Below are 25699 nucleotides of genomic sequence, written 5' to 3' on the forward strand. Positions count from 1 at the left end.
TTAAAGCCACAACCATTGCAATAAAAAGATTTATAGATAAGTAATTGATTTTAATAAGTTACTCTCCTGCATAGACTATTTTAAAACTTTAAGATTGCTAAAATAAGACATTTAATAAACACAAAGGGAAAAGAATTTCAGTAGCTGGATTTAAAAAAAAACCAGACAACTGCCTTTATTCACACATCTAACATTGTCTGGGAAAAAAAAAAGAAGAGTTTTAAAAATATTGTGGTTAAGTATTTGAATAAAGAGTATAGAAAATAATTTTTCAAAAATAGATCTTTATTAGCAGCCTGGGTCAGAGAATTGGATATTCACTTTGATTAGGGTTTTCCATTGAGAGGAATAAAAATTTTATTTCACAGGTTGCAAGTTAAAAGATATGGAAAGTGATGCATTTACATTGCAGAGATGAAACTGAGTTACAGTGGCTAATAGGATAAGTGTTGCAAGTTAGACATTAGAAGAGGGATGTGAACCCAATTTACCAGGCAAATTAACTTTGTTAGAACACTTGAGCTGGAGCAAAGATAACAGCACCTTTAGGAGACAAACTGCCTGCCTTGCTGGTGCACTCCAGTGTTTCTCTAATGATTATAAAATTCTTTAGGCAAGATTTTTTTTTCACCAGCCTAAGGGCACCGAAAGGTACTGATAAATGTGCAACAGAAACAGAATGAAATCTGGACTCAATGCCCTGACTCTTCATATCCCAATACCTGCTGAAGCAGTTCTGCTTCTTTTGCTCAGCCTAACTAAAATTGTGCTCCTGCACGACATGGGTGCCACTGATTTGCAAAGAGAGCTACTCAGTGTTTCCAGGACTTGAATAACAAGCCCAGAGAATCCCTTAAGAAATAACGTCCTGGAAAGCCAAGTAGCAGCTAGATCCTGTCCAAGGAGAAGGGGAGCTGAAGCCTGTCAGCAGTGTCCACCTGAGGCAGTTCAGGTATGGACTGAAATGCATTTGGCATCTCTCTCCTGTTTGATAATGAGCCACACTCTGTTTCACCTTGTGCCCAAGGATTTCACACTGCTTCATACAAGTAAGGTGAATGGTGTCTGGATGCAGCCAGGCACTGAACAAGGGGATCTTAACACACTTGTTAGTGCAGAAGGCTTTCTGCTATTTGCAGGCTGTTCAGTGTGAGAAAGGGAAGTGAGCCTCAATGATGTACCCAAGGTTATGCCTCAAATTAGTTACAAGATGGGAAGCAGTCACAAGCAGTCCCCTTGTGGGATTGTGGGGATGATCTGCCTACCTAAAAATAAAAGAAAGACAGTCCTCTTTGCTGTGAGCAATTTAAGCCAATTTGTATTAAACAATTTGCTATGAGATTTGATTTAAAAAAAAAAACAGAAAAACTTAGTGAAGCTAGACTAAACAGTGTTCACAGCACAGTGGTCATCCTTTGATGTGATGCTTTAGAGGATCTGAGGCAAAATGTGTTTTTCCTGTGCAGCTTAATAAAAATAAGGCTGTGAAACATCTTAGGATGAAAAAAATCCAAGACTCTCCTCAACATCTATAACTGAACCTTAAAATTACCATACCTGAATGTGGCAGATGAGTTGTGTTCATTAATTTTAGCAGCATCTGTGCCCATTTACACCAGCTAAATATCTAGCATTCAATATAAGCAATTTTCTTGTCCCTTTTCAATTAGCTCCATTACAGAAAATCTAATTAAATCATATCTTTTAGCAGGAACCAAGAATTCAAGAGCTACATTTTTGCATTTAATTAAAACCTCTTCATCTTGAACTGTTAATTTCCTGAAAAAGATATTCAATAGTTTTTCCTCTGATCCACTTAGTTCCTGAATGAAATGGCTCATTTAGCCTGAGTTGGCTCTTGAAGTGTACACTTGGGCTCCAACTCTGGTGACAATCTCAGAAGATGATGGGAATCATGGCTGCTTTTCTCCTCACTTCTGGATAAAATCTCTTCAGATACAGCTTGTGTTTCTTCTGGGCCCACAGAGACATCTGGATGACCATCAGGAAAGCAAAGATGCCAACTAGCAGGGAACAAGATTTAAAGCAAAGGATCACGTGTGTTCTTTCAGTGCCTGTTTCTGGAAATGCAGTAGGGTTTATGGCAATATTTGCAGTCTCTTCTGTGGGCAGAGACAGCACAGCAGGTCCTCTCAGCCTGGCACTTGCTGATATACCACAGCCCAAGGCTCAGCCTCCCCCTCAGAATTCACATTTGTTAGATCCTGTACCACCTCTACTACACCATAAATCCATACACCACAAGGCTTCCTTGGCCATGGTGCTGTCTCAACCCATGACCTCCCTCAACCATGTTTCTAGTTGGCTTCTGAACTACAACACTTCTTTGTTTCTCCCTCTGGCTCCCAACCATGACAGGGAGCTGTGCTCTGACTCCCTGCTATGTCGAGGGAGAGCTCAGCCCTAAAGCAAGCAGGCAGTAGCTGCCTGATCCAGCAAATAGGCACCAAATAGGGGACAATTTTACTGCATGTGCATTTTGGAAATTCATTATCCTTTGATTAATGTGGAGGTGGTTAATGAGAAACATCCATTTGGTGTCCAGTCAAGCTATATCTGGGACTATTACAGCAAGGATGAGTGTGCTGCATGTGTTTCTGTTCCTGCCACTTTAGGGACAGCCCTACATTGTCCCCAGACTTTCAGATAATTTTCATACCAAAGCTAAAACACAAGAATATTTCATCTTTTTAAACAAATTTTCAATTTATTTTTTGCATGATGCAGTTTAACCCACTTTTGAAATTCCTTCTTTTCCATTTGTAAGCCATGTGGGGCTACTTCTTACAAGTAGATTTTATAGGTTTCTTTCTGGAAATGGAAAAATAATTGAAAAGTGAATGTTTTGGAGAGCTCAGTCCCATATTTTTGTGAGTGTTTAGGTCTTCTAAGGATGCAGCAAAGTACTGAGGAAGAGTCACAAATTCCAGTAAGCTGGCTGCTCTTATGAGCATCTTGGAGGTTTATCTCATATGGCAAATTTGATGGCAATATTTCATATACTACAAACTTTTTTGGCAAATCTTAGATTTCTAGAATTCTCTTCCACAAACACTTTAAATGCTGTCTTCATTCTGTTTCAAACTTACCTGGCAGAGTTTGTGTCATCACCGTGAAACTAATCCAAGACCCAGCCTGTTGCAAAGAAAAAGGCACTGTTGGTTCTATATTTTATGTAAAGCAAAATGGCAAGTTTTCAAAAGCTCCACGTGGAAAAAGAGTGTGGTACTTGTACTGAAAATGGGAGAGGAAAAACAGTAAGAAATGAACCCCCCAGTGTGCTGGATGGGGTGAAGAGATGGGTGCTAAATCTTGAGATCACTGGGGAGACTGTAGTGCAGGGGAATATAGACAAAAGCCCATGTGAGAGTGATGTGAGGAAAGAGGAGGGTCTGGGGGAGAAACACTTGTGGGAGCAAGGAAGAGACTCTGACATACAAAGCACAAGGATGGATGTGCTGAGGAAACTGCTTGGAGGTGTTGCAGATTTTCTGCAGACAAAGGCTGAAGCAGTAACCCCCTACCCTTTGCACATAAGCAGAAGAAAGTCATGTACCTCATATGTATAGTTGGGACAGGATACCAGCAGGAAGAGCCACGTGAAGGGGTTGTAGGTTGGACTTGGAAAACAGGTTCTATTTCCTTGTGAAAGGCGAAAAAAAAAAAAAAGGGTGGGGAAAATCAGAACCAGTTTCAGTCCAGGGAGAGGAGAACTGAGCCTTATCACAGCCTGCCTATGTAACAGCAATCCCCTGGGCCAATGCTCTCAGGGTACAACCTGTTAGAAAAGTTTCAGTGAAATCTTTTGAGGTAGCAAAAGCTGTATTTATCCCAGTGAGAAAGAACTTAAATCAATTTTTTGGCTCTTTCTGCTTTTATGCTGAATTAAGCCCCTTGCAAGAAATAACATAAGCAGTTTCCTAACCACAGTGCATGAAAACATTCCAGAATAGAAATTGACTTCTGTGTGTGAAGTTGATCATACTGTGGTATTTACTTTAATATAGGGTGTTCTATTGGGGAAATTACACTATTAGTGTCTGAAAACATATTTTACTTTTCAATATATATTGCATAACCTTTATTCTCATGACACAAAAATGCAGAAACCCCAACCTGTTAAAAGCATATATATATATATATATACACTGTGTAAGTATTCATGAGTCTGTCTCTGTGTATTTGAATATATGCATGTACATCTTTGCATGAGATGAATGTGTCTAAAAACTCTGCAATATAGTTTAAAAGTTTTTGAGACTTATTTAAAAAATGAAATGCATTGATGTCAGTCACCAGCATGCTTTAAAGAACTTCAGCGCTTAAATCCATATTTAAATTGCAGTTGTGTTTAATTATGACAAATTTGCTATAAGTTTTGAAACAACAGCAGTGTTGCTAATGTTTCCTTGTCACAAATTTTTGAAGGTGTTAGACCAGTGGTATGGTTACTACTTTATCTTTCTTTATTCAATGGCTGTAGGTATATAAATCACTGTACATCAGCAGAGGATGGATAGGTTAAGGAACAGGAAAAAAAGACAGACCTGAATTGGTTTGGTGAGCTAAAGCTACGTTGATAAAGTGATTTCCAGCTTCACACATCTGCAAGACATTAAAAACATATTTTCAGTTGTATGCCTAAAAGGCTGTGGCAACTGTGTGCAGTGCATAACCAGAACCCTCCCCATTACAGCTCAGTCTCTGTATCCTGGAAATATGTATTCCAAAAAACAGCCTGTCATTTCTTGTCACACACACAAGTGTCCAGTGAACACTGTGGGTGCAGCCTGGGCTGAAAGCCCCTGGCACATCCCCACAGAGCTCTGTGCAGCCAAGCCTTCCCCGGGGTTCCCATGCTCAGCACGTGCAACCTGTTTGGCCCTGGGGAGAGCAGGGAGATTCCCAGGCTCTAAGGCATTCATCAAGGTGCTCTTTTTGATTTTTTTTCAGGATTTAATCCAAGCTGCAAAGAAGCAGGTGAAAAGCTGACCTCTGGTTTTGTAACGATGTCACGAGTTAATGTCCCTACCCCTCTTCCTTCCTTCTTCAAAGGTGTTCAGCAGAGCAGGAAGGAAGGAAAGGGTGATTAAAAAAGCAGTAATCTCTAAAAGGCAGACTGATTGAATGGACAAAGGAAGGGAGCCAGTCCTGTTCCTGGCTCTGGAACTCTCTGGTTATCCCATTTCCAGCCATAACCAACTTCTCAAAGCTGGTCTCTAACATTTAGGTGTGTCAAACCTTTGGCTGTGGTACCATTTCTCTCCGTTTGGTTACACAGCCTGCAGCACAGGCTGGGTTCAGATTTGCTTCAGGCTTTCAGTACTTCATAAGGTATGACTGCTGAAGAATGAAAATCAATATTTGCCCATATTTAAAATGGGAACTGGTAGGAAAATCAGTTTAAATTCCTGAAGAAGATAATCTGTCATTTCAACTATGTAATATTATGGTTTTCATTTTTTCCCCTACCCTATGAAGAAAACTAAAATGGTGCATACAGGTCAAGCTCCGGCTGAATTTATTAATTTCTGGGGTTGCAGCCTGATTTGGCCTCTCAAATTGAAAAAATGCAGTGTTAAAAAGTTGCATTTTCTTATATAATTGATCATTCTATATCTTGCAAGGGTCAAAAATGTTTAAGAAATTAAAATAAAAAGTAAAATGTTAAAAGCTAGAGATGTTAAAAGTGTGAAGTTACAAAATTAATACAAAAAAGGAAGAGCTTCAACTGTCTTTTTTAAGTCAATTCTGAAAGTCATCCATAACAAATTTTTGTTAAAGCTAATTGAAAGAAATATGCAATTTCATTTTATATTGAAATGTGCTATTACCTGAAAGAACATTGTAGATAGAAGAATTGTTGAAGAATTTTCCCCTTTTTGACAGGGATTTTTGTGGGGTTTGTTTGGAAGATTTAAATCAGGCTTATTGGTAAATAGATCTGTTATTAGCTGTTATTCTGCATGGGTAGGTAGTTACAGTTCATGTCCTGCTGTCCTTTTAAATTCTTTTCATTCCAACTAACTGACAATCCTCTACTATAAATAGCAGATGTAAAACACTAAATAGCCAGAAAATGAAATTCCATTATAAAATACCATATCAGAAGCTATCACTCTAAGCATAGCAATGGGCATAATTTTAATTTACATACTTCCAATTATGAGCTGGGAATGTGATTTGTCTTTTCTGATTGCTATTATTATTTTAAAGAAATAGGTTTTGTGGTTAGAAGTAGTTTTGTAAAACACTATGGCTAATGAGATGCCTATAGTATTGAAGAGCAAGAGATGTTCACCCACTATAATTAACCCCTACTGATTCTGAGTCAAACAAGCTAAAGGCATTTCTGCAGGGATTTTTATTGGCTTACCTTTGACTCAGCAGCTGCATTCTGCTGTGATTAACTCTATGTCCCTCTTTAGACATGTGACTGTTATTGTTCTACATTAATAACCACTGCTAAATTTAAGCTAGTCCTCAGTTTATCATATTTAAAATATGGGGCAGTGGGAAACAGCAAAGAAAAAGCTGAAGCTATTTGCAGTTATAAAATATTGAAGTCTACACACTGTTTCACCTCTTTGTATTCCAAATGTACCCTATGAGGAAAACATCCCTGCAAAGCTTAATTTCTCTAAACATGAAAACTTTCCAGGAGGACCTGCAGAAACTCTTCATATTACTCAGTACTGTTGTTTACAGCAGCTGCAGATGTATACACTTAAATCAGGATATGTTACAAAGACAAGACTTAAAAGAGGGTAAAAAAAACATCTTCCAAATATTTTATTCATATGTTTAGAAACCTGTGAAAACAGCCCAAATTATTTTATTTTGTCCATTGATGTTTTAAATTCTTTGTCTGGGAATCTGCCAACACAAGATCTCAAAGGGACAGGTCTTGAGTTTCCATGGGTAAGGAGTTCTCAAAAGAGCTGTAAGAATTCAGAGCCTAGACCAGGTGCTGATGCAGATTTTAAGGGGATTGACATATTTTACAGCAAACACCCCCAACAGGACTCATCCCTTTGCTTGATGGCAACATTTTCCTTGCAGGGCACATTCCACTGATGCAGGGAAGGATATTTCAAAGGAGAAGGAGGCTTTCTCTAAGCAGAGACTTTGGTGAAGACTAGTTTTGCTGGAAACACTGAATATTTAGGCAAGCGGTTTGCTTGGATTGAAACACCCCCCGCGCCTGGGAAGGGTGCACACAGCAAGGTTCTGGGTGTACTGCTGGCTACCAGTGCCACAGCCTCCTGTCTCTGCACTGCTGGGCTATTGCTTTTGGCTCTAGAGCATCATGGAGTGTGTGAGCTTCTTCATAGAAGTGTTTTTCTCATCTTTGCTGTACCTTGTTGGAGCAGGAAAAGCTGAGAACTGCATGGACAAACCCAGAGACAAACACTGCCAAAACTGTGACCTGTAAAGGTCCCAGTTTACAAAAGCATTTAAATATTGCTAGCAAGTTTATGGATGTTTTTCTGAATAGTGTTTGCCTGAAGGAGCCTAGACATATTATTGTCCCATCACTCTGTCATGTTTCTGGAAACTGATCTGTATCTGATTTTCAAAGAGGATGCTTTGGCTCTGGCTCAGCAGTTCCAGAGGACAGAGAGGATATACATTTCCATGAGAACTTCTTACCAAGCCTCTGTCTCACTGTAAAGTTATATTCAAACAGCAGGTTGGGTAGTCTCAGCCATCCTTCATCAGCTACGCTTTCCCTTGGTTTATCCCAAACTGGTTTTTCCCAGCCTGGCAGGGCTTATTTATATTGTTTTTAATAGCTGTTGATGTAAGTTATTCAGGTCACACTGAACTATTGCAAAGTCTGCTTGGTACATAATTCTTCAGTGTTTTAAAAAGGACAAGGTTCAGTCTGTCTAAATATTAGTGTTCTAACACAATTACCAGTAGTAATAATGCTGATGATGCTCTCACAGCTCACAAATACAGTACTTCAGTTTAAACTCCATGTACGAAAATATTAGTAGGACACTTCCTGACTGAGGAGCCTTAATAGATTAGTACTAAATCCAGTCAAAGTACAGAAGGCTGTGGACATGGACTTATATGTATTTATACACACAAATGCACAGAAGCACTACTGCATTCTGCTAAATTGTGAGTTAATCCCACTCCATAATCATAAATAAAACTTCATTTTTGTACATACCAGAAAAGCAAGAGCAGCGTAAGAAACTTGTTTGTGGCCAAATGCTAGAAAACAGAATGAAATTAGAAATTGCATTTTACGGTATGCACATGGTTTGCTATGGATGAAATTAATCTAGTGCTGAGGAGCAGAAATGCTTCTTTCCTGACAGGCTCTGAAGAGAAATTGGATATTATCACACACAATATGAAGACAATACAACCAGTAACAGCACTCTAGAAATGCCAGCTTTACACCACTGATCTCAACACAGTTTTCACCCAATTTTTTTTTAGTATTTGCCAGCTTCACATATCCAAGTGTTTTGTCAAAGCAGCTGGTGGTGGTGAATCCCTCAAAAAGTCAAGGAGGGGAGTGGAGTGAGGGTCAGTGTCAAAATCAGGCTGAGAATTGCAGCCTGATCCAGAGACCCTTCTACTTCCAGGAGCAGAAAACTCAATGCATAACCTGTCCATTACCTTCTTTTTACTCTAGTAGTGAGGCAATAGTGAGGCTTTACTACACAGCTACCACCTGCTTCACAGTCATGCAAGAAATACATTTAATATTTGTAAATTTTACCCGCCATCTGGCTGCCCCCTCCTTTTTCTGGTTGTCCCCAAACCAGAGTAGGGCTCTACCATGTTCATGTCCAAAGGTTTACAATTCCCAAGCAAACCTTGGCCATAGCTGGGGGACACAAACCATGTGTACCTACCTCATTTGCCTTGGCTATGTCTCATCAAGCCTTTACTTTTGAGAACTCCTTTTTCCTGGCTGGCACAGGGCCCCTCTGTGGTGCCAAAGGCATTTTAAGGCAGTGGCAAGCAATTAGAAAGATTTCTTCTGGATGCTTCCTCTTTTGTGTCTTGAACAAAGAGCTTCCCCTATAAAGAAGCTGCACTTATTGATTTGATAGCCCAGACTGCTAAAACCTGTGTCTAGGGAGGTTTCTGCACTGTTTGCAGCATTGTTGTTAAAGCTGCACCGAATCCAAGTGTCATTCAATGAATCACACAATTTTGAAATCGAACTTTTGTGCTAGTTTGAAAGAAAAGCAAGTGTCACCTAGGAGAAATTTTTGATTGAAAAAACTTAGCAATTTAACTAAGCGTAAATAAAAATGGCAAAGCAAATGCTTTTCCCCCAAAGTTCATATATAAATCTGAGATACAGAGGAAAAGAAAGACTAAGATGTAACAAGGAAAGTAAAGTAGCAGAAAATAAAACCTGTGCCAATTATTCTCAAAAGAAGCAAAAGTGCACAGAGAAAACAGAAAAAATCATGAAGAAACAGCCGTGCAAAAATAAAATATGATGAGAGGGAACAAAATGATGGATGGAATACAAATTTTTTTAAAAAAACTTTGTGTTATCAGCAGTATGTGATGGATTTTTACTGGTTTCTCAGGGAAAAAAAAACCAAAAAACCAAAAACTTTAATTTTCATGAAAAGGATGTATCTTTAGGAAGTAAATATCTCCACCAAGAAAATGCAACCAGCTCTATTTCTTTCCTGCCTTCTTTAAGACAAATGTTGTGAAGATGAGCAAAACATATTGATCTTTGTGTTTTCTCTGCTGGTCCAAAATGTCCTGCTTGTAAACTGGACAGCAATTGACCATTGCTGAAGAGGCACCAGCATTCAGTGGCACAAAGCAGAGCTGCTTCCAACACAACAATCTTCCTCCTGACAGGGAGCAATGACTAATTTCTGGCTGGATCAGTCATAGGATTTAATGTGGGATCAATTTCTTGATTTTGGAGAACTTCAGGTTACACAGCAAAGAGTTTTTCAGAGCGAGTCTGTCAGTTTTGTGTCCTACCCATACCTACATGGCGGCGTGTACCGAGGGTGGTTGATGTAGTATGCAATCCAGGATGTGAATCCCCAGTAAAAGGCACAGCCCTGGAACAGACAGATAATGTTTTTGAAAGGGCAATAAGGAAGTGCAAACTGTAACTTTAAAAATTCTGCCAAGTGCAAAACCTGGGTGACCATTGAAAGGCTTTGCAGTTGTTTTTGAGCCTTAGAATATATATCTTTCTAAGATGCTGTGAAGCCAGTAAAAAAAAAATAGGGACACAGTGTAGATTTTTTCTATTATTTTGTTGAAAGTTTTTTATTCCTGTTGTGGGAATCGGCACTTTTCTTCTCCTTTTTTGATTTTACTGCTGAAAATCACATTTCTATGAGCAGTGCTATTAAAAGTCTAGGGCTGCTTAACACAGCTGAGCTGTTACTGTACCTGAAATTCAGCATTTCCAAGCAAGACAGAGCAAGACAAACAGAGCACTAAACCAGGCAAAAAAAGAAAAAGTGAAGCCCTGTGTCGTAGCCATGTGTTAATCTCCTTCACCAAAATCCTAAATGTTTGAAGGGAGGGTCTTTACATCACACTGAATGGGACGGAGGGGTGATACAAAATGGCCAAGACAGAGTGTGTAAAATAAAAGAAAAGAAGGCCTGTGAGTAATGACACACTGTTGAAATTCAGGAGGCTTTGGAAGAGAGAAGATCTGGTCAGCTCAGTATCTTCCTGCCTGAGGCCCCCATCTACAGAAGGAGAATGTTTTTTCCTACTTGTAATTTGATTTTTACTCCCTAGCACAAGGCTGTTTCTTGCTCTGTATTTATACCGCACATAAGAAGCAGTGTATGATTTCTGTCAACACTGCTAGATGTTACAGCAGCAGCTATCACCATAAAATAGTACTGAGTTGAAAAATAACCTGGACTTGACAATCAGCCCCTTGGGTGAATGAGTCAAAGTGGACATTTACATGCAGGAGCAAAAATGGACATTGATTTCAATTTATGTCCTTGGGAACATGGTCCTGAAATCCATCCTGTTGTCTGTATTTTCATAATTCAACATAATTCCTGTAGCAACAAAATAAACTAATTTTTATTCCCCTCTCTTCTTCCAAGGACTGCTTTGATATGAGGATATTCTCTCTTACACAAGACGATAAAAATATTGTCACCTTTATCATATTTTTCAGAGGAGTGTGCCCTTCCGAAAACTTGTGAACAAATAATGTCTCCAGAAGATGTCTGATGTAGTGTAAACAGTGACAGAAGCAGGCCAAGCTACAAAAGGAAAAAAAAAAGGGAAAATTTAAGTAAGTGAAAGATTATTTTTATTACTTCACAGTTAATGTCACGAAAGGAATAAGAACTAATATTCCAAAACTGCAATCACATTAAAATTGTGGGATTTTAGATACTGTCTTAAGTGAAGCTACTGGAACCAAAGATTAATGGAATAATTTTCAGTGTTAAACAAAGTTGCTTGCATTCTGCAGGGAAGCAACTTATTTTTACTAGCCTTGAAATAAAAAGAGCTCCTTGAGCTTTGAATGTGATCCGTGGTCCTGACAAGACATTTAGACAGGACAGCTGCATGTACAGCCAGGCGTCTGACGCGCTTTTCCTAAAGATGTCTCCCACGTTTTAAGGCCACCTTAATGCTCCTGTAGGATGTGTCTGACATTTTAAAACACTCTGATTTTCTTCTGAATGGTTTCCTTGTCCTTTGCCAACTCAAGTAGCTGCATGGAGGTAGTTTGTGTTTCATTTCCTTGTGGACGCCAAATGAGATTTTGTTGCAAGTTAATCCATTCTGATGGCTTTTTTGCTGCCTGTTATAAAGAAATGAGGCAATTGTGGTAGAAATTATTATATTGATTCTCTTTTGAGGAAGATTATGAAACAATAACAGGCATTGCTGATTTGCTTCCGAGAATGAGCTGCAGCTCCTAGTGATTGAGTTTCAGAAACAAATGTCAGGAGTGATTCCTGATGGCATTTTATCTTGGTTACATTTACTGTACTACCATAGCCCTTCTTGCTGCAAACCAATTATAAGGCATAAATGAAAAGTGTTTTTCAGCATGTGAATTCTCAAATAATTTTATTATGCATTGTGTATGGTAGCTAAAGTCAAAAATTAAACAATTTCAAAGTAATTAAACCAGAGAGAGTTGAGCTAAGAGAATTTTGAACAATTAAAGACTTATCCAAAGCCTGGAGCAAATTTCCAGCTTTGCTGGAAATTTTAAAAATAATTTGGCTTAGGATGGGGACCTCAGATGAACCCACTAAGGAGTGGTCACTGGCAGGATTCTGCACAACCCTTGCCCACATAGAAGAAGGCAAAGGCGTTGCAGGTTCTTCTGTGCTGCCAGAAACTCTCTCCTTTTAAGCATATGCACAAGAGAAGGAAGACAAGTATCTTGCAGCTCTGGATTTGAATTCAATTATTCTGTGTTCTCATTCCCAGCTCCACTAACTCCCTTAATGTCTCTCCAAGTGCCTGTTCCTCCATCTGTAAATGGCATTATTACTCACTGTATTTCTCTGCTGTGTACCAGTTCCCCTGATTCTGCAGTCACAGTGTGGAAGAAGTGTGTGGGAAAGCCCTTCAGTCCCTGAGCCTCCTAGGTGCCTGTGTACCCTCCTATGAGTGGTCCAGCTTATGCAGGTGACAGGCTTTCCTTGATCACTTGTCACCTTTCTGCCAGGCACTAATCACCCAGAATGGGGACAATTCCACTGAAGGAAAGTTCCTTTAAGTGTGAAAGTTCCCAGGCTGCCTGGTGCATTCTGCCTCCATCCTGTGGAGATGCTCCTCTTGAGTTTCTTGACCTGACTCATGACGTGCACACCTGTTGAATTTCCCCCTTCCTGTGCCTAGCTGAGAGCTGGTGTGAGGGTAGTTATCTTCTGTGCTGGATGCTGATGCTGCTCATCTCAAGGGCAGGAATGTGCTTTAAGGCAAATGGGAGTAGGGCGCCTGAAGTCTTGTCTTCTCTGTCAAGCATGGCTTTGGGTTACTACCCACTGTGATTATTATTTCACTTTCTGATTTGATGTCAAAGTTCTAATTTGAGTAGAACACTGCATCTCCACGGTGACCAGGTGCAGTGACCATTGCTGGGATCCCATTTTTGGTCAAGCTTATGAGGGTTGCTAAAATGACACACAGGTATTGGTAATGACTGAATCTGACCCCAGGCAGGCAGCCTCAGACCCCCTGTAACGTCCTCAGCTCTGGAAATGCAATCTCCATCCCTTTGGTTTCTCATGATCCAGGAAGATAACTCCACAAGTGTCACTTACTGGACCACTGGGTGGCGGAAGTTCTTCCTGCTTTCCACTTGATCATAAATGGTCGAGAGGCGAATGTAAAAGAGCAGATATATGAGAAGAGGCCCGGTGTATTCTGTTAGAAAAAACTAGAAATGAAAAATAAAATTATATCAGGAAAGGTGTGAGAGAGAGGATACCCCTATCCACAACCCTTATTCATCCTTCAAATTACTTTTGGCTTCATTTTCAGGACTTAAATGACACATAGGGGATTCTTCTACAGTCTCTTTAGCAAAGGAGTAAAATCCATCTAGAAAATGAGAGGTAGGTTTCTGTGCAGAACATTAACCCAGTCAGGAATGCTTCGTGGAAGGTGTTCAAAATCACAGTTATCTCATCTCTATATTTTTGGCTGTGCCATCAGGTGCCTATTTGGAATCTAAACAACACTGAAAAACAAGGCCAAGAAACTGAAGGCAGCTTGCTTTCTGCCAGTGCTTTTTGCAATTAAGTGGTACATCAGTTAAAAGCCAACCAGGCATGACAGAAACAAACACAGCTTTGAATCCTGGTAGCTTGCAGAGTCATCTGGAAGAGAGGCCATCATTGCTTGACATTTGGTGGAGGATGGAAGAGCAGGACCAGCCTGCATGGTGCTTTGAGCTCTTTTTTGGTTACCATGTGTTTCTCCTGCCTGTGCAGGCACCAGCAGAAATAGCCTGTGGTGTGCAGACTGGACAAATTACCCTACTGTGACAGAAACAAAGAAGAAACCATTTCATCTCACCATTGTCACCCCTGCTAGGCACAGAGAGCTGAGAGGAGGGGCAGGGAGAGAAGGCAGAGTCATGGAGATGACATGAGCCACCCTCAGTTTTAAGGTCTCACTTTGGTTGGGTACAGTCTGTATTGCTTTTTGTTGGGGAACATTCTTAAGCCACACACAGGTGGAGGAAGTAAAACAACATTAGAGTGATGAGAGATCTAGACTTGATCACCTGTCCCCACTGGACTGAATCCCAGAATAAAATGGAAGTGGTGTAGTCCTACACATTTACAAGGACTGGCAAATCGTATCTCAAGTGCCTATCATTGCTTCAGGGAGAAAGATTTATAGCTGCTGGGTGTTTTGGCTTTATGGTGTCTATTGGCACTGCTGTAGAATTGTAATGAAGGAACACCTGTGGCTTAAGGAAGCAACACTGACTTCAGACCTTTTACAGAACTAGTATTTGGCTTCCCATCAGGATGTTCTTCTAATCACTCTTCAGAAGAACATTGAAAGAGAAAGGTTTTCCTGCAGGAATATCTGGCAATTAGGTTCTCTTTTCCTCTCTTACAGAGGGAATCCTTTTGAAATTTTATCCTTTCATAGCAGGACAGTCTCCAAAAGTAACAACGGACTTAAGTGTTCTCTACCAGGGGAACATCAAATTCCCTTTTGTTCCAAGTGACATCATGATTCCTGTGCTCCATTTAGACTCTGCATGACCCCAAGAGCAGGTGTGTGTTTGTGTGTGTGTGTAAAAATATTTAATCCAGGAGTCCAAGAGCACTCATTGTGGAATACCCCACAGCCAAGGGCTCATTAGAATTTTGTCCTGACAGCAGTTGTATGGATCTGTTCCAAAATGTGAGCCCACTGTGTTTGGCACTCTACAAACACTGTAAGGGATGGCCTCTGCTATTTAAACCTAACCACTAAAAATCTAGGCTATGGTGGTGTAGGGGGCAGAGGTGCAGGTAATGTGGTCTGGGCAGGTCAGGGGAAGAGCCTGGAATGAGCTGCTGTGTTCAGTGAAGCTTTTTCTCTCTGCCATGAGCTGCACCACAGAGCCCCTCTGTAACTGCCAGCTTTCAACATCTGTTTGGCCCAGGCACATTAGAAAGCTGCCAGGAAGAGTTTGGCAGGACTTAGCACCAAGTTGTGTTTACTTGTCACTGCACCAAGTGCTCCCCCCATACCCCCTGACTGATTTCTGATGTTGAAAGGAGAAGAAGAGTTTCAAGATTTAGTAAAAAATCTCTTTTTAAAAGCCGAAGCTCCAGACACAAGATAACTGATTACGTGTGATGCATGGGGTTTGATGTGGGAAGGGGGGATGCATGAGTGCAACTCAGAGCAGCAGTTGGGAGCACTGACAGAGCTCTTGAGCTGGGGTTTGTGGAGGGGAGCAGCATCAGGATGGGGACAGGGTTCAGTCTTGTCTGTGTGTCTGTCACATCACCCCTGTGGAGGCCAGTGGTGCAGGGTCAGCCACGAGATTTGCAATCTCACTGGGCAATGTCTGGCAGACAGGACTGTGTTTGCCTTTGTCATAACTGAGTCACACTGACACATAGTTAAGATCAGTAACTTTCTGTTTTAGAGGATGAGGCTCAATTTGCTATAGTAGTTTTTGCTGTACTTTACATTAGTTTAGGTAAGTTTCAGACTCTTTGCTTCTGTTGCATCTCCCATGCTGTGATCACTGCTCTCAATCTATGGTACTGATTTTAAATTTGTCATAAATGAAAAACAAGTTTCAGAAAGGCAGGCAGAGAAACTGCTAAAAATTGCCATTAATTCAAGCAGGTGAGCAGGAAAGTAGTCTTAAATTAACACATTACAATTATTGGTTCTGCCCACTGGAATCAAGGGCAAGCACCATTCTTTTACTATTGATTCTCAATGATTATATGCAATTAAGCCTAACTAGTATCTTCATACTCATCCTATAGCTGACTAATTGCTGGGCTTGGGGAGTTACTTGTTGTGTCAAGGATGAGTCCAACCCATCATCTTATAGGTGCTCAAAATTAGTAATTCCTGCTGACACATTCTGCAAAAATAATAATCACATTTTAAACAAAGGCCTGAAAGTAATAACATTGTATCTTGCTGTTTCAGAAAAGGAATATAATTTTATTTTTTAAAAAAGTTATCATTCTAAGCACAGAGCACATTTACCCTGTAGAAATGTAAAAAGCAAAACAAACAAACAAAAAAACCAAACCCCAGTATTTAGAAAAAAATTATTTTTTCTTTACCATCTTGTGGTCCTGCCTAGATTATTTTGATGTATTGGGTGCAACCAACTGCAGTGATCCATAATAAACACAAATGTATTTTCCTGGAGGAGCAGTGTGTCTCTAAAACAATGAGCAAATCTCAATAGGATTTAACTGTTGAGCTCATCATTAGCTCCCTGAAGAGAGAAAACAGGAGATTGCCTTTTCTTTCCACATCTGTACACTCTTCTTCATATCTTGCACAGTGTCCAGTTCTCTTACCTTCCTTCTCTCCTCTCCAGTGTCTGACATTATATAATTTCTAGACCTCTTAGTAACATAAAGTGCTCTGAAATGAAAGTAGTCTGGAATCAAAACTCTCCCCAGCATGGTCAGCATACAGGGTGCTAAAATCAAGCTTCTTTAACCATCTCACTCATCAGTCCTCAGAGATCTGATTCAGTAACACCGAAACTGGAAATATCTACTACATAAACATCAAAACTGAGATCCAAAACCAGTCAAAAGAGAGCTAAGTAGGAGTTTCCATTATCCAAGAGATGATGGAATAAAAGGTAAAACAATACAGGAGAGCTAATCAGCAAAGCATCTTTCCTAAGCCAGTTTGTACCTGCTTCTCTTATCCCTTGTTCAGCTCCTGGTGCCAGGAACACCTTGCTGAACAGAGTACCAGCCAGGAATTCAAATCCCAGACCTGGTGAGGTATATTTATGGAGCTATGAATGCTGCAGAGGTGAGAGGAGTTCTCTAAGGATATCAGAAGGATTTTCTGGCCGTTAGGGCTGACATAGTGCCTGACACTGTCCCAGGTCTGCCAAAGAGAGTGGAAAGGATTTTGCTGTGAGTTAAAGTACCATGTGTACTGGCTGGGAAAAGGCAGAACAGGACAAAAGGAGGCAATCTGGAAAAAGTCCAACCAAATCTTTATAAATGAACAGCCCACATATTAGTATCTTCACATGAGGGCATCAGCTAATTCCTCTCTGTAATGTTTATGACCTGCCCTTTCTGTATCATCACACAGCACAACACATGCCCTATCTTGTTGCCTTTTGGCATAGTCTCACATTATCTCATTTAGGACAAGCAGCAGAGCTGAGGAAAGGCCAAACAGCCTCTTCCACACTGATCCCTTTCCTGCACCTCTTTCCATGCCATGTAGGGCCAGTTTCCCAGGCACCAGTGCTGCTTGTGATGCTTTCTCTTCCACTGCCCACGGGATGTCGGGATGGAAGCAGAGGGCATGGGATGAGGGTAATGCCTGCAGCCAGGACAATGGCTTTGGGTCACTGTCTGTAGTCCTCAGCCCAGCAAGAGATAGAAAACAGCTCAGTAATGTCCTGGGTGACTCTGATGGAAAAGCAGCTGCAGTGTATAAATTATCTAATGGCCAGGGCTTAGTTTCTCTGATAAATGTGAGATAAAGGCAGTAGCTGCAGGTCTGAGCCAAGGTCAGACTGGCACAAAGAGGAGGATCTCCTGCTATCAGACAGACAGACCACTGCTGTGTGTGAGTGTACAGAGCACAGCTGGAATTTCAGAGAAACCCAAGAGAAACAGGCAGTTAAATTCTCCCAAGTCCCCAGATCACCTTAAACTCAGCATATAACTGCCTTAGACTCCTTTTACAATCCCAGCCCTAAGTACTCTTGAGCTAATGATCATTAAGAAACATTAATTTCTAGTTTAATTTCTACTTCATATGCTTTGTTACCTCATTAAAGGCCATATAGTTACCTGGGGATGATAATGGCATAATTTTAGCACCTCCCCTAAATCTTCACCTTTGTAAAAGTTTTCTAATTTCATGTTTGCAAAAATCCACAGCAGCAGCAATTTTGCATCAGGTAATACAGTTCTTAAGGGCTGCTTGAATATTCAATTAATTTTTGTTCCAGTTCTCATGGAACTGACTAATCTGTTCTACAAAACCTAAACTGTGCATGGAGGGGCACGTGAAACTTCCCTTGTCTGGGCAGATTTTGTAGGGACTCAGTGTCTCTGAGTATTTCAGGTTGCTGCTCAGTATTTACTGCAAATACCAGAGATAGGGATGGATTTGCTGTAGGATTTTGTAGGCTAATTGCAGCTGAGTCTGGCCAGTTTCAGGAGCTGGGGAGTGAACAGCGATGGATGCTGTTTGTCCCTGAGTCAGGCCTGTGAAATAAGGGAGGTGAAATCCCAACTTCCTCCTGTCTCTCCTCCTAAGACTGACCTGTCTGAAACCATGGCATCAGACCACTTCTTACTATGGTCAACATTCTTCCATGAGACTACAAGCCATTTCATGTTTCTTTCTCAAAATGGAAAATTATTGCAAATTAACAGATGTTATTCTTATGCTCACACATACATGTATGTTGTATGTGTTTGTATCTATACGTACTCAGTGAAGAATTCAAGCTCTGTTTGTAACCAAACACCAATGTGAGTTCAGATTTGCTGCCAAAACTTTCCAGGTCTTTGACAGCATTTTGAGATCTGCCTTGTAATGTGCATCATTTTAAAATGTGTATTTATCATCTGCTATCATCATCACCTTTTGATATGATGATGATGTAAACAAAATAATGCTTTTTAAACACCTGGTTATTGTAAATAACTTTGTCTGTGCTTTTCATCCAGAAGCCTCAAAGCACTTTGCAAAGTGGAAAATACTGTTACTTTCTTGCCAATGTTTTGGAAGCTGAAATACAGAGAAATCCAGTGACTTGTCAAGGGCAGTGATTTGGGTGAAGGGACACCTGGTCCTCTCAAACACTGGTTCAGTCTCTGGTTCTCTATGCTGAATGCAGGTTCACCCTGTGGTTCACTCTTCTCTGTGCTCTCCTCACACCCTGGATGGGGTCAGGCAAAATTCCCCCTACAAAATAATTGTGCCAGGTTTTTGCATTCAAGAGGGACTAAAACTGCTCAGATTTGCATAGAGTGACTAAATGTCAACCTCCCTGGTTACTCTGAATACAAATAGGAAAATGTCTACATTTACCAGCTCTGTACATCAAGCAGCTCTTTGTTCCTTCAGTAGCAGGAAGGGTTTCAGCATAAAGTTATGCACAACTGAAAGAAACATATTGTTCAATTTATGTTTACTGAATTCCCCCTACCTTCTTTTTGCACCCAAAGGGGTAAAAACTCAAGGGCATCCCTATAAATACTTAGGCATAGGTCTTTCAGTCTTTACTGTGCTTAACAGTAACTAGAACCCTCAGAATTAATTTTTCTAGTAGCTCCCTAATTCCCTTTGGCAACTGAAAAATTGACTCTCTGGCATGGTTCATTGTGGCATTTGTTGCTGAGACCAAGAGAAATTATTGCAACACTGTTTGCATCATTGGAAGCAGCATCTGAGGAATCCAAATCAGCCAGCTGGGCAGTTTCAGAGATCTCCTCTTCCCTTATCAGTTCACTTCATGCTGCCACTGGGCAGTAACAAAGAGCCAGAAGTACATGTGACCCAAGGAAAGGCACAAACAATATAAAGCCATGGCAAGAAATCAGGCAAAGGCAAGCTGTTCTCTCCTGATAACCCTGGAGGCTGAAAAATATTAGACTTAATTAAATGAAAAATAAGAGCAATCTTGTGTGAGTAGTTTGCCTTTGTGAGAGGTCACAATGTTTTTAAAAGTCCTCAGCTTTTGACTGGGATCAGCTCAAGACTTGGCCAACTGTACCAAGGTAGAGCAACACTTAATGTGTGTTCAGGCAGAGACCTCTGCCAAGTACAAATTGTTAGCTGTAAAACAGAGGTGCTTTGCATTACAAATAATTGTAGTTGGGAAACGTGCTGTCAAGGAAATAGTGACTTCTTTTTTTTCCTGGAGATCATCTTCTATACCAAATTATCTATTGATCCAAGAGGCTTAGCAATGAAAATCAGTTTGACAATTTTTCTGTCTTTGGCACTTTTTGTAGCTGTTATTAGGCTACCCACAGATCCTCACAGAATCAAACTTTATGTTTTTTTGGCATTTCTGCAAAGTTTCTCAGATATTCACAATTCCCTGAGTGTGTTATTCAATTTTTAGGATCCTAGTCCAAAGACTGATTCTGTCTGAATTGGCCACAAAATATGGAAACCCTGATATGCATCTGCTGAGAGCCACATTCAGTGACATTCTCCTCTACATCCAACAGATCCTCAGTTCTCTGTCTTACCTGGACCTCAAATACCTCTCTAAGCTATGATGAGTTTTCTTACTCTTATCATCTTCACACTGTCTCACTATTTTGCTGGGATTCCCAGTCCTCACCCTTCTTCAAACTCCTCAGATCCTCTCTTTTCCCTTCTGTTGTAATTGTCTGTACTTTTGCATCCCATTGAGAGGTTATAAACCTTTATTGAAATCTCTTCTTCTGTTCCCAAATTAGGGAAAATATCTTAAGTTGTTCCCCATGGGGAGTCCAAGTCTAACCTCAGTGTAGAGAAAGTGGAGAAAATGAGTCTGCAGAAGTTTGGCTGGGTTTTATTCCAAACCCATCAATATGCAAATTGCTCCCTATCACAATCATCCCATTGACTTCTTGGGACTGTTCCACATTTACAGGACCAATGGACTGAGCTGTGCCAGACAGACAGAGCAAACTGCTGCTCCCCTGATCACCAGCAGGACTGAAAACTTTGATGCAAGAGGAGAGAACCACACTCACCAAAACACTGCTTTCCCTTGAGAGAGCAGCAGCACCTCCTCCCACTGCCCACACCTGCTGTGCATAACCAACAGAGCTTCACACACAGATCCCTTCCTGGCTTCTTGTTCACTTCCCACAATGTCTAACTTGGTGATAAATTTGCTTGCCAGCCGGGAGAGAACAGATGAATTAGTGAAAAATGTGGATTTTCAGACTTCAAAGATGCTCCTGGGTTTAAAGAAGTATTAGTCTCTACATTTCTAAATTGAGCAGGATCTTTTTCTTTGGGAAATTTGAAGTGGAGCAGTTCTGCTGCCAGCTTTACTATTTTAAGACCCTCAGGAGTCAAAGTACTTAAGCAATCTCTAATTTTAAATCACAGTAACGAAAAATATTTACTGAAGTACTGTGTTTCAGGATTATTCTTCTGAAATTCACTGGCTTGGTTGTAAAATTATTTTTTTTTTCAGTCCTATGCTGTTTTCTCAGTTCTATTTGAATCCTTTTGGTAGCTGCCCCAGGTAGCAACAGGACAACAGAAGCTGATAAATCAGAAATTGCAATCTTTGCTCAAATAAGGAAAGCTTTAGCAGCAGTGTGAATTTGAGCCAGAAGAATGGATTTTTTTCTGTTTTTTTCTCTTTTCACTACAGCAGCAGTGTGTATTCTTAGCAGTTAAACACCAGCAATGTTTCCAAAAGTCACCACGCCACATTGCAATTATGTAAAAAGAGGTGTCTGTCAAACATGCTTAGAACCAAAATTTCATAAAGATTAAAAATAAAAGCCATTACTCCAGTGGTGGGAATTTCAAACATCCCTGGGGGTAAAGTCTTTACAGGGCCATATAGAGCAAATCTATAAATCCAGCTCCCATTAGTATCTCTGCAGCACCACTCAGCAAACCTCAGCTATGCCCTCCAGGCAGGGTAAAGAAATTGGTGAGCCTTGTGCAGAAGTAAATTATGTGTTTCAGGTAATATTTGTTTTATATAAAAGAAGGGAGAGTAGAGCAAGAGTTCTTACAAATTTCATGGTACTAAGAAACAGGTTTTGTTTTGTCTGAATTGTATTCTGGAAATCAGCCTTGAGGGCCTCCTTTCTTCTAAAAGAGCCAGCTGAGGTTGAATATCTACTTTTATCCCAGAAAAGGACCTCATTTCTCAAAAGAGGTTGACAAATAATTGTTCCAGTGGAGGAGAATCACAAATCCCTCACCCCAGTTTGTCCTCCTCCCTCCATCAGAGCAATCCAGCCTCGAGAACTTGTTGAAAACTGATCAGCCAATCTCAGAGCTGTGGGAAAGTGTGAGCCCAGGGGAAGTCTGGCCTTTCACAGCACAAAACAACAGAAATATTTTGGTCACTGTGCTACAGTGTTTTAGGAAAGCTGAGGAGGAGGAGGAGACATCCTTCCTGCAAGGTGTCAGCCTCTGGCAGAGGGAATAAGTAGGCAACAGGAGACAGCAAACCCTTGAGCTGCCAAGGTGGAGTGTGACAAGTATTGTAAATCTGAGACTGCCCAAGCTCCACAAGGAAGTCTTGATTTTCCCAGACTTATTGATACACAAACTCTTTGTTTGGGAACAGATAGCAGCATCACCTTTTATTTTACAGCCTGTTTGGAAAGGGTGCTGCTCCCAGGAGGGGGAGGTCAATTCTGTTTTCCCCTTTTAAAAACCAGAAGTCTTTGTCTTGGTGTAAATCCCCAGCACTGGTGTTCTTGGCCCTCAGGTGTGAGTTCCAGTGAGGAGAGAGAGCCCCAGAAAACCCAGCTCTGTGCTGAGGCTTCCCCTAGACAGACCCATGCCCAATGCATCGACCTCTGGAGAACCAACATGTCTCCATGTCCTTCTGGATCTATTTTTGGAGTTCAGACCTGAATGTGGCCCTTTGTACCTTAGCTATCATTTTGCTGATGAGATAAGAATATTTTTATTCGGTGCTTTGTTTATTTAAATGTCAAACCTTTAAATCAGAAGCCTCCCTCACTGTGTGCATAAATCTGGTAGAGCATCAAGGGAGATGGGAGCACAGGAGATCTAAAGACAGTAGAAATGGCAGTAAAACTACACATCCTGTGTACAAATGCATTTGTAATTGCTGTTGTTAGGATATAGTCTTCTGTGAACCTTTTCTCTATTGCTGTAGAGTAGCTATAATATCAAAGTCTCTTGACTGTTTAAATGACGTGGCTAGGAAGAAGATTTCTCCCACTGAGAATGGAGACAATTTAGAATGTGGAGCAGAATGGGATAAGATGAATATTCAAAAACTCACACAGAGTCAACTTTTTACATGCAGATTAACTCATAAAAAAATGCCACTGCCTGCAGTACCTACTCCTGGTCATAACTGCAGTATTTATAATGGGATATTAAGCTTTAGTTATGTTACTGTCTTAGGCTACATAAACCACCAGGAAAAGAGAGAATAAATAAGGTTCTTGCAGATTACTTAATTGTAGCAAACAGGAAGCTGCAGTAATCACAATTTTGCTTTGCAAGGAAATTCCATGGTTGAGAGGTGGTGGAATGGATTCGTGAAGGAAACAGGACTAGCATTAATTAGTCCGGTCCCAGCAGGCCATTAATCAGGATGGGGTAAAGCCTCAGTAAACTCACAGACCTCTGCTCAAACAGGTAGGTCACACAGTGGGAAATCTCTAGCTCCACTGAAGTAAGCTGCTGGTCACCCCCTGGGGATTTGGATCCTGTCAGAACTGGGAAGGATGGACACAGGTCATGTTCTTCTTCACAGGGACTAAAAGCTGCCAGAATTTGTGCTGCTCAGGGGAGGGAGAAGTGCATGTGATCTCAGGCAGCTGGGATGGAGATGTGACCTTATAGACCTGATCCAGAGGCTGGCTTTTCCAGGCCAAGGGTTACTGTTGGGGCACTACCCTTCACCTTGAGTGTACATTTCAAAAGATAAGGAACTGTAAAGTAGCATGTCCATTCCAAGTGTCTTGTAGGAATGCTTCCTAGCCTGTAGTGACCTGTTGGAGAGAGGGACTGGGACTATCACCTGCAAGCTGCTCAAACAGCTGACACTCACCATCCTTGTAGGCACAGCCAAGGAAGGACAGTGGCTTGTAGTCCTCCCATGTGAGTAGGGTGGGATCTGTGAGCTGCCTAATACTTTGGCCAACAGCCATGATGCCAGTTAGCAAAAAACTCCCTTGCTTCATTAAAGGAATTGCAAGCAATCAGTGGTTTGCTTTCCATTGCCATAAGTATTCTTTTCATAGCTTTTATGGCTTTCAGAAACTGGAGTTCTATCTTACCCATGTTTCTCACTGCAGAAATTGGGAATCTTGTTGCCCAATATCCAGATGTGGGCTGTGTGTTACTTCATCTAGTGCTCTACATGCAAACTGCAGCAAAAGCTTGGTCAGAGTGATTGTGAGACTACTCTCAGCTCCTCCACAAGTGCCTGCTGCAGGACATTAGAGAGGTCTCTCCTTCTCCCATTCCTTCACTGTCCTTTCAAACCCTTCTACTGCCTTGTGTTTTTGAGCTGTGAAAGAATTTAATCTTTCACTTCTCCCTTTCCCAAAGGAGCCTGAAAGGTTAGAGTTCCCTACATCCTATTTGAGTGGAATGTACTCCCCTTCTCTCAGCACCCTGACTTTCCAACAGCTGCTTATAGGAAAATAACTAAAGTCAAACCAGGTCTACATACAGCATAAGACAGGTACTATTGTCATGGCAAATGCTTTTGTTTTACAAGGAGATTCAAAAGTTTTTACTCTTGAGCCTGGCTGGACATTTTCTGCCTGGAATCCTTGGCCCCTGTCAGAGCTGTTCTTTGCTTGAACAAAGAGTAAGGTATTTCCATCCAATTATTTTCCTGCATTAGTAACAGGATTACTAGAGATCCATATTTTCTTTATAGTATCGTTCCACTTTCAAAGCTGAGGAGTCTTTCAGAAAATTAATGTATTTGGCTACAGTTCTGCACAGGCATATGAGCCCAAGATAAGCTAAAACTGTTTTTTAAAATTGGTTTTTTTCCCTCAGGCAATATTTTTGTGTTCCCCTTCTAATCTTTAATTGGAAGTCAGAGTTAGCATATTGATAACTTGGCTCACTCTCCATTTAATTCTGTTTTGAGTGCTGATAATCTAATTACACCATTTTACATAAGGAAGCACAGGCTGGGGAAGTTGAAGCAATTTGATGCCAAAACATACAACCCATTAAGATGTATCATGCTGACTGGTACAAGGACATACTTACTGTGGTCCAACCAACCTGCTGACCCAGGTCTGTAAAATACAGTGTAATGATGGAGGAGACAGCCAGGCTTTGGATGCTGATGGAATCCTTCAGAAAGGGCCCGTCTGCAGTGACAAAAATGGAAGAGGAGAAGGTGTGAACAGCAGGACCCTCTTGGGGGCTGCCCTGCTAGTGCTTCAGATGTAGGCCCAGCTTGGATTCTGATTTACTTTGGTGACTTGGTACCTACTCTCCAGGTTAGCAGCTCAGAGCTCCTCCATGAGAGTTGTTCTCTTCCTATTTTACCCCTCCAGGGTGCTAGATTCCATCAGGTGCTGGTGGAATTTAGCACCCATCAGCCTCATTTTCTGTGGCTTTGCACTCTACACACCTACAGACCAACCACCAAACAGCCTCTGGCAGCTTTGTCTTCCACTGCCATGTATTGGTGATTTTTTGGCTCAATGTCCGGGAGGAATGACAAGGAGGATTCCATGTTATCAGAAGGCTAATTAATTACTTTATTATACTACATTCTTCTATACTATATTACATT

At 40.9% G+C, this 25699-nt stretch overlaps 1 protein-coding gene across 3 annotated transcripts in view; it reads right to left on the bottom strand.

Moving 5' to 3' along the window:
• Positions 1-264: 264 nt before the first annotated feature.
• Positions 265-25699, bottom strand: part of TECRL (trans-2,3-enoyl-CoA reductase like) — a 58746-nt gene continuing 33311 nt past the window's right edge. Inside the window, exons 4-12 of one of the 3 annotated variants that reach the window (XM_018926846.3) lie at positions 25180-25268; positions 13311-13426; positions 11174-11279; positions 10022-10094; positions 8207-8250; positions 4569-4626; positions 3578-3663; positions 3111-3156; positions 265-2024 (exon numbers count right to left, since the gene is read on the bottom strand). In XM_018926846.3, the coding sequence (XP_018782391.1) occupies positions 1897-2024; positions 3111-3156; positions 3578-3663; positions 4569-4626; positions 8207-8250; positions 10022-10094; positions 11174-11279; positions 13311-13426; positions 25180-25268 (746 nt within the window). In that variant the 3' untranslated portion in view covers positions 265-1896. Of the gene's footprint in view, positions 2025-2729; positions 2833-3110; positions 3157-3577; positions 3664-4568; positions 4627-8206; positions 8251-10021; positions 10095-11173; positions 11280-13310; positions 13427-25164; positions 25269-25699 lie in introns of those variants that run through there. The other 2 variants (XM_009101316.4, XM_018926847.3) reach the window with 2 other exon arrangements.

The sequence above is a fragment of the Serinus canaria genome, chromosome 4, assembly GCF_022539315.1.
Source record: "Serinus canaria isolate serCan28SL12 chromosome 4, serCan2020, whole genome shotgun sequence".
Classification (NCBI taxonomy): Eukaryota; Metazoa; Chordata; class Aves; order Passeriformes; family Fringillidae; genus Serinus; species Serinus canaria.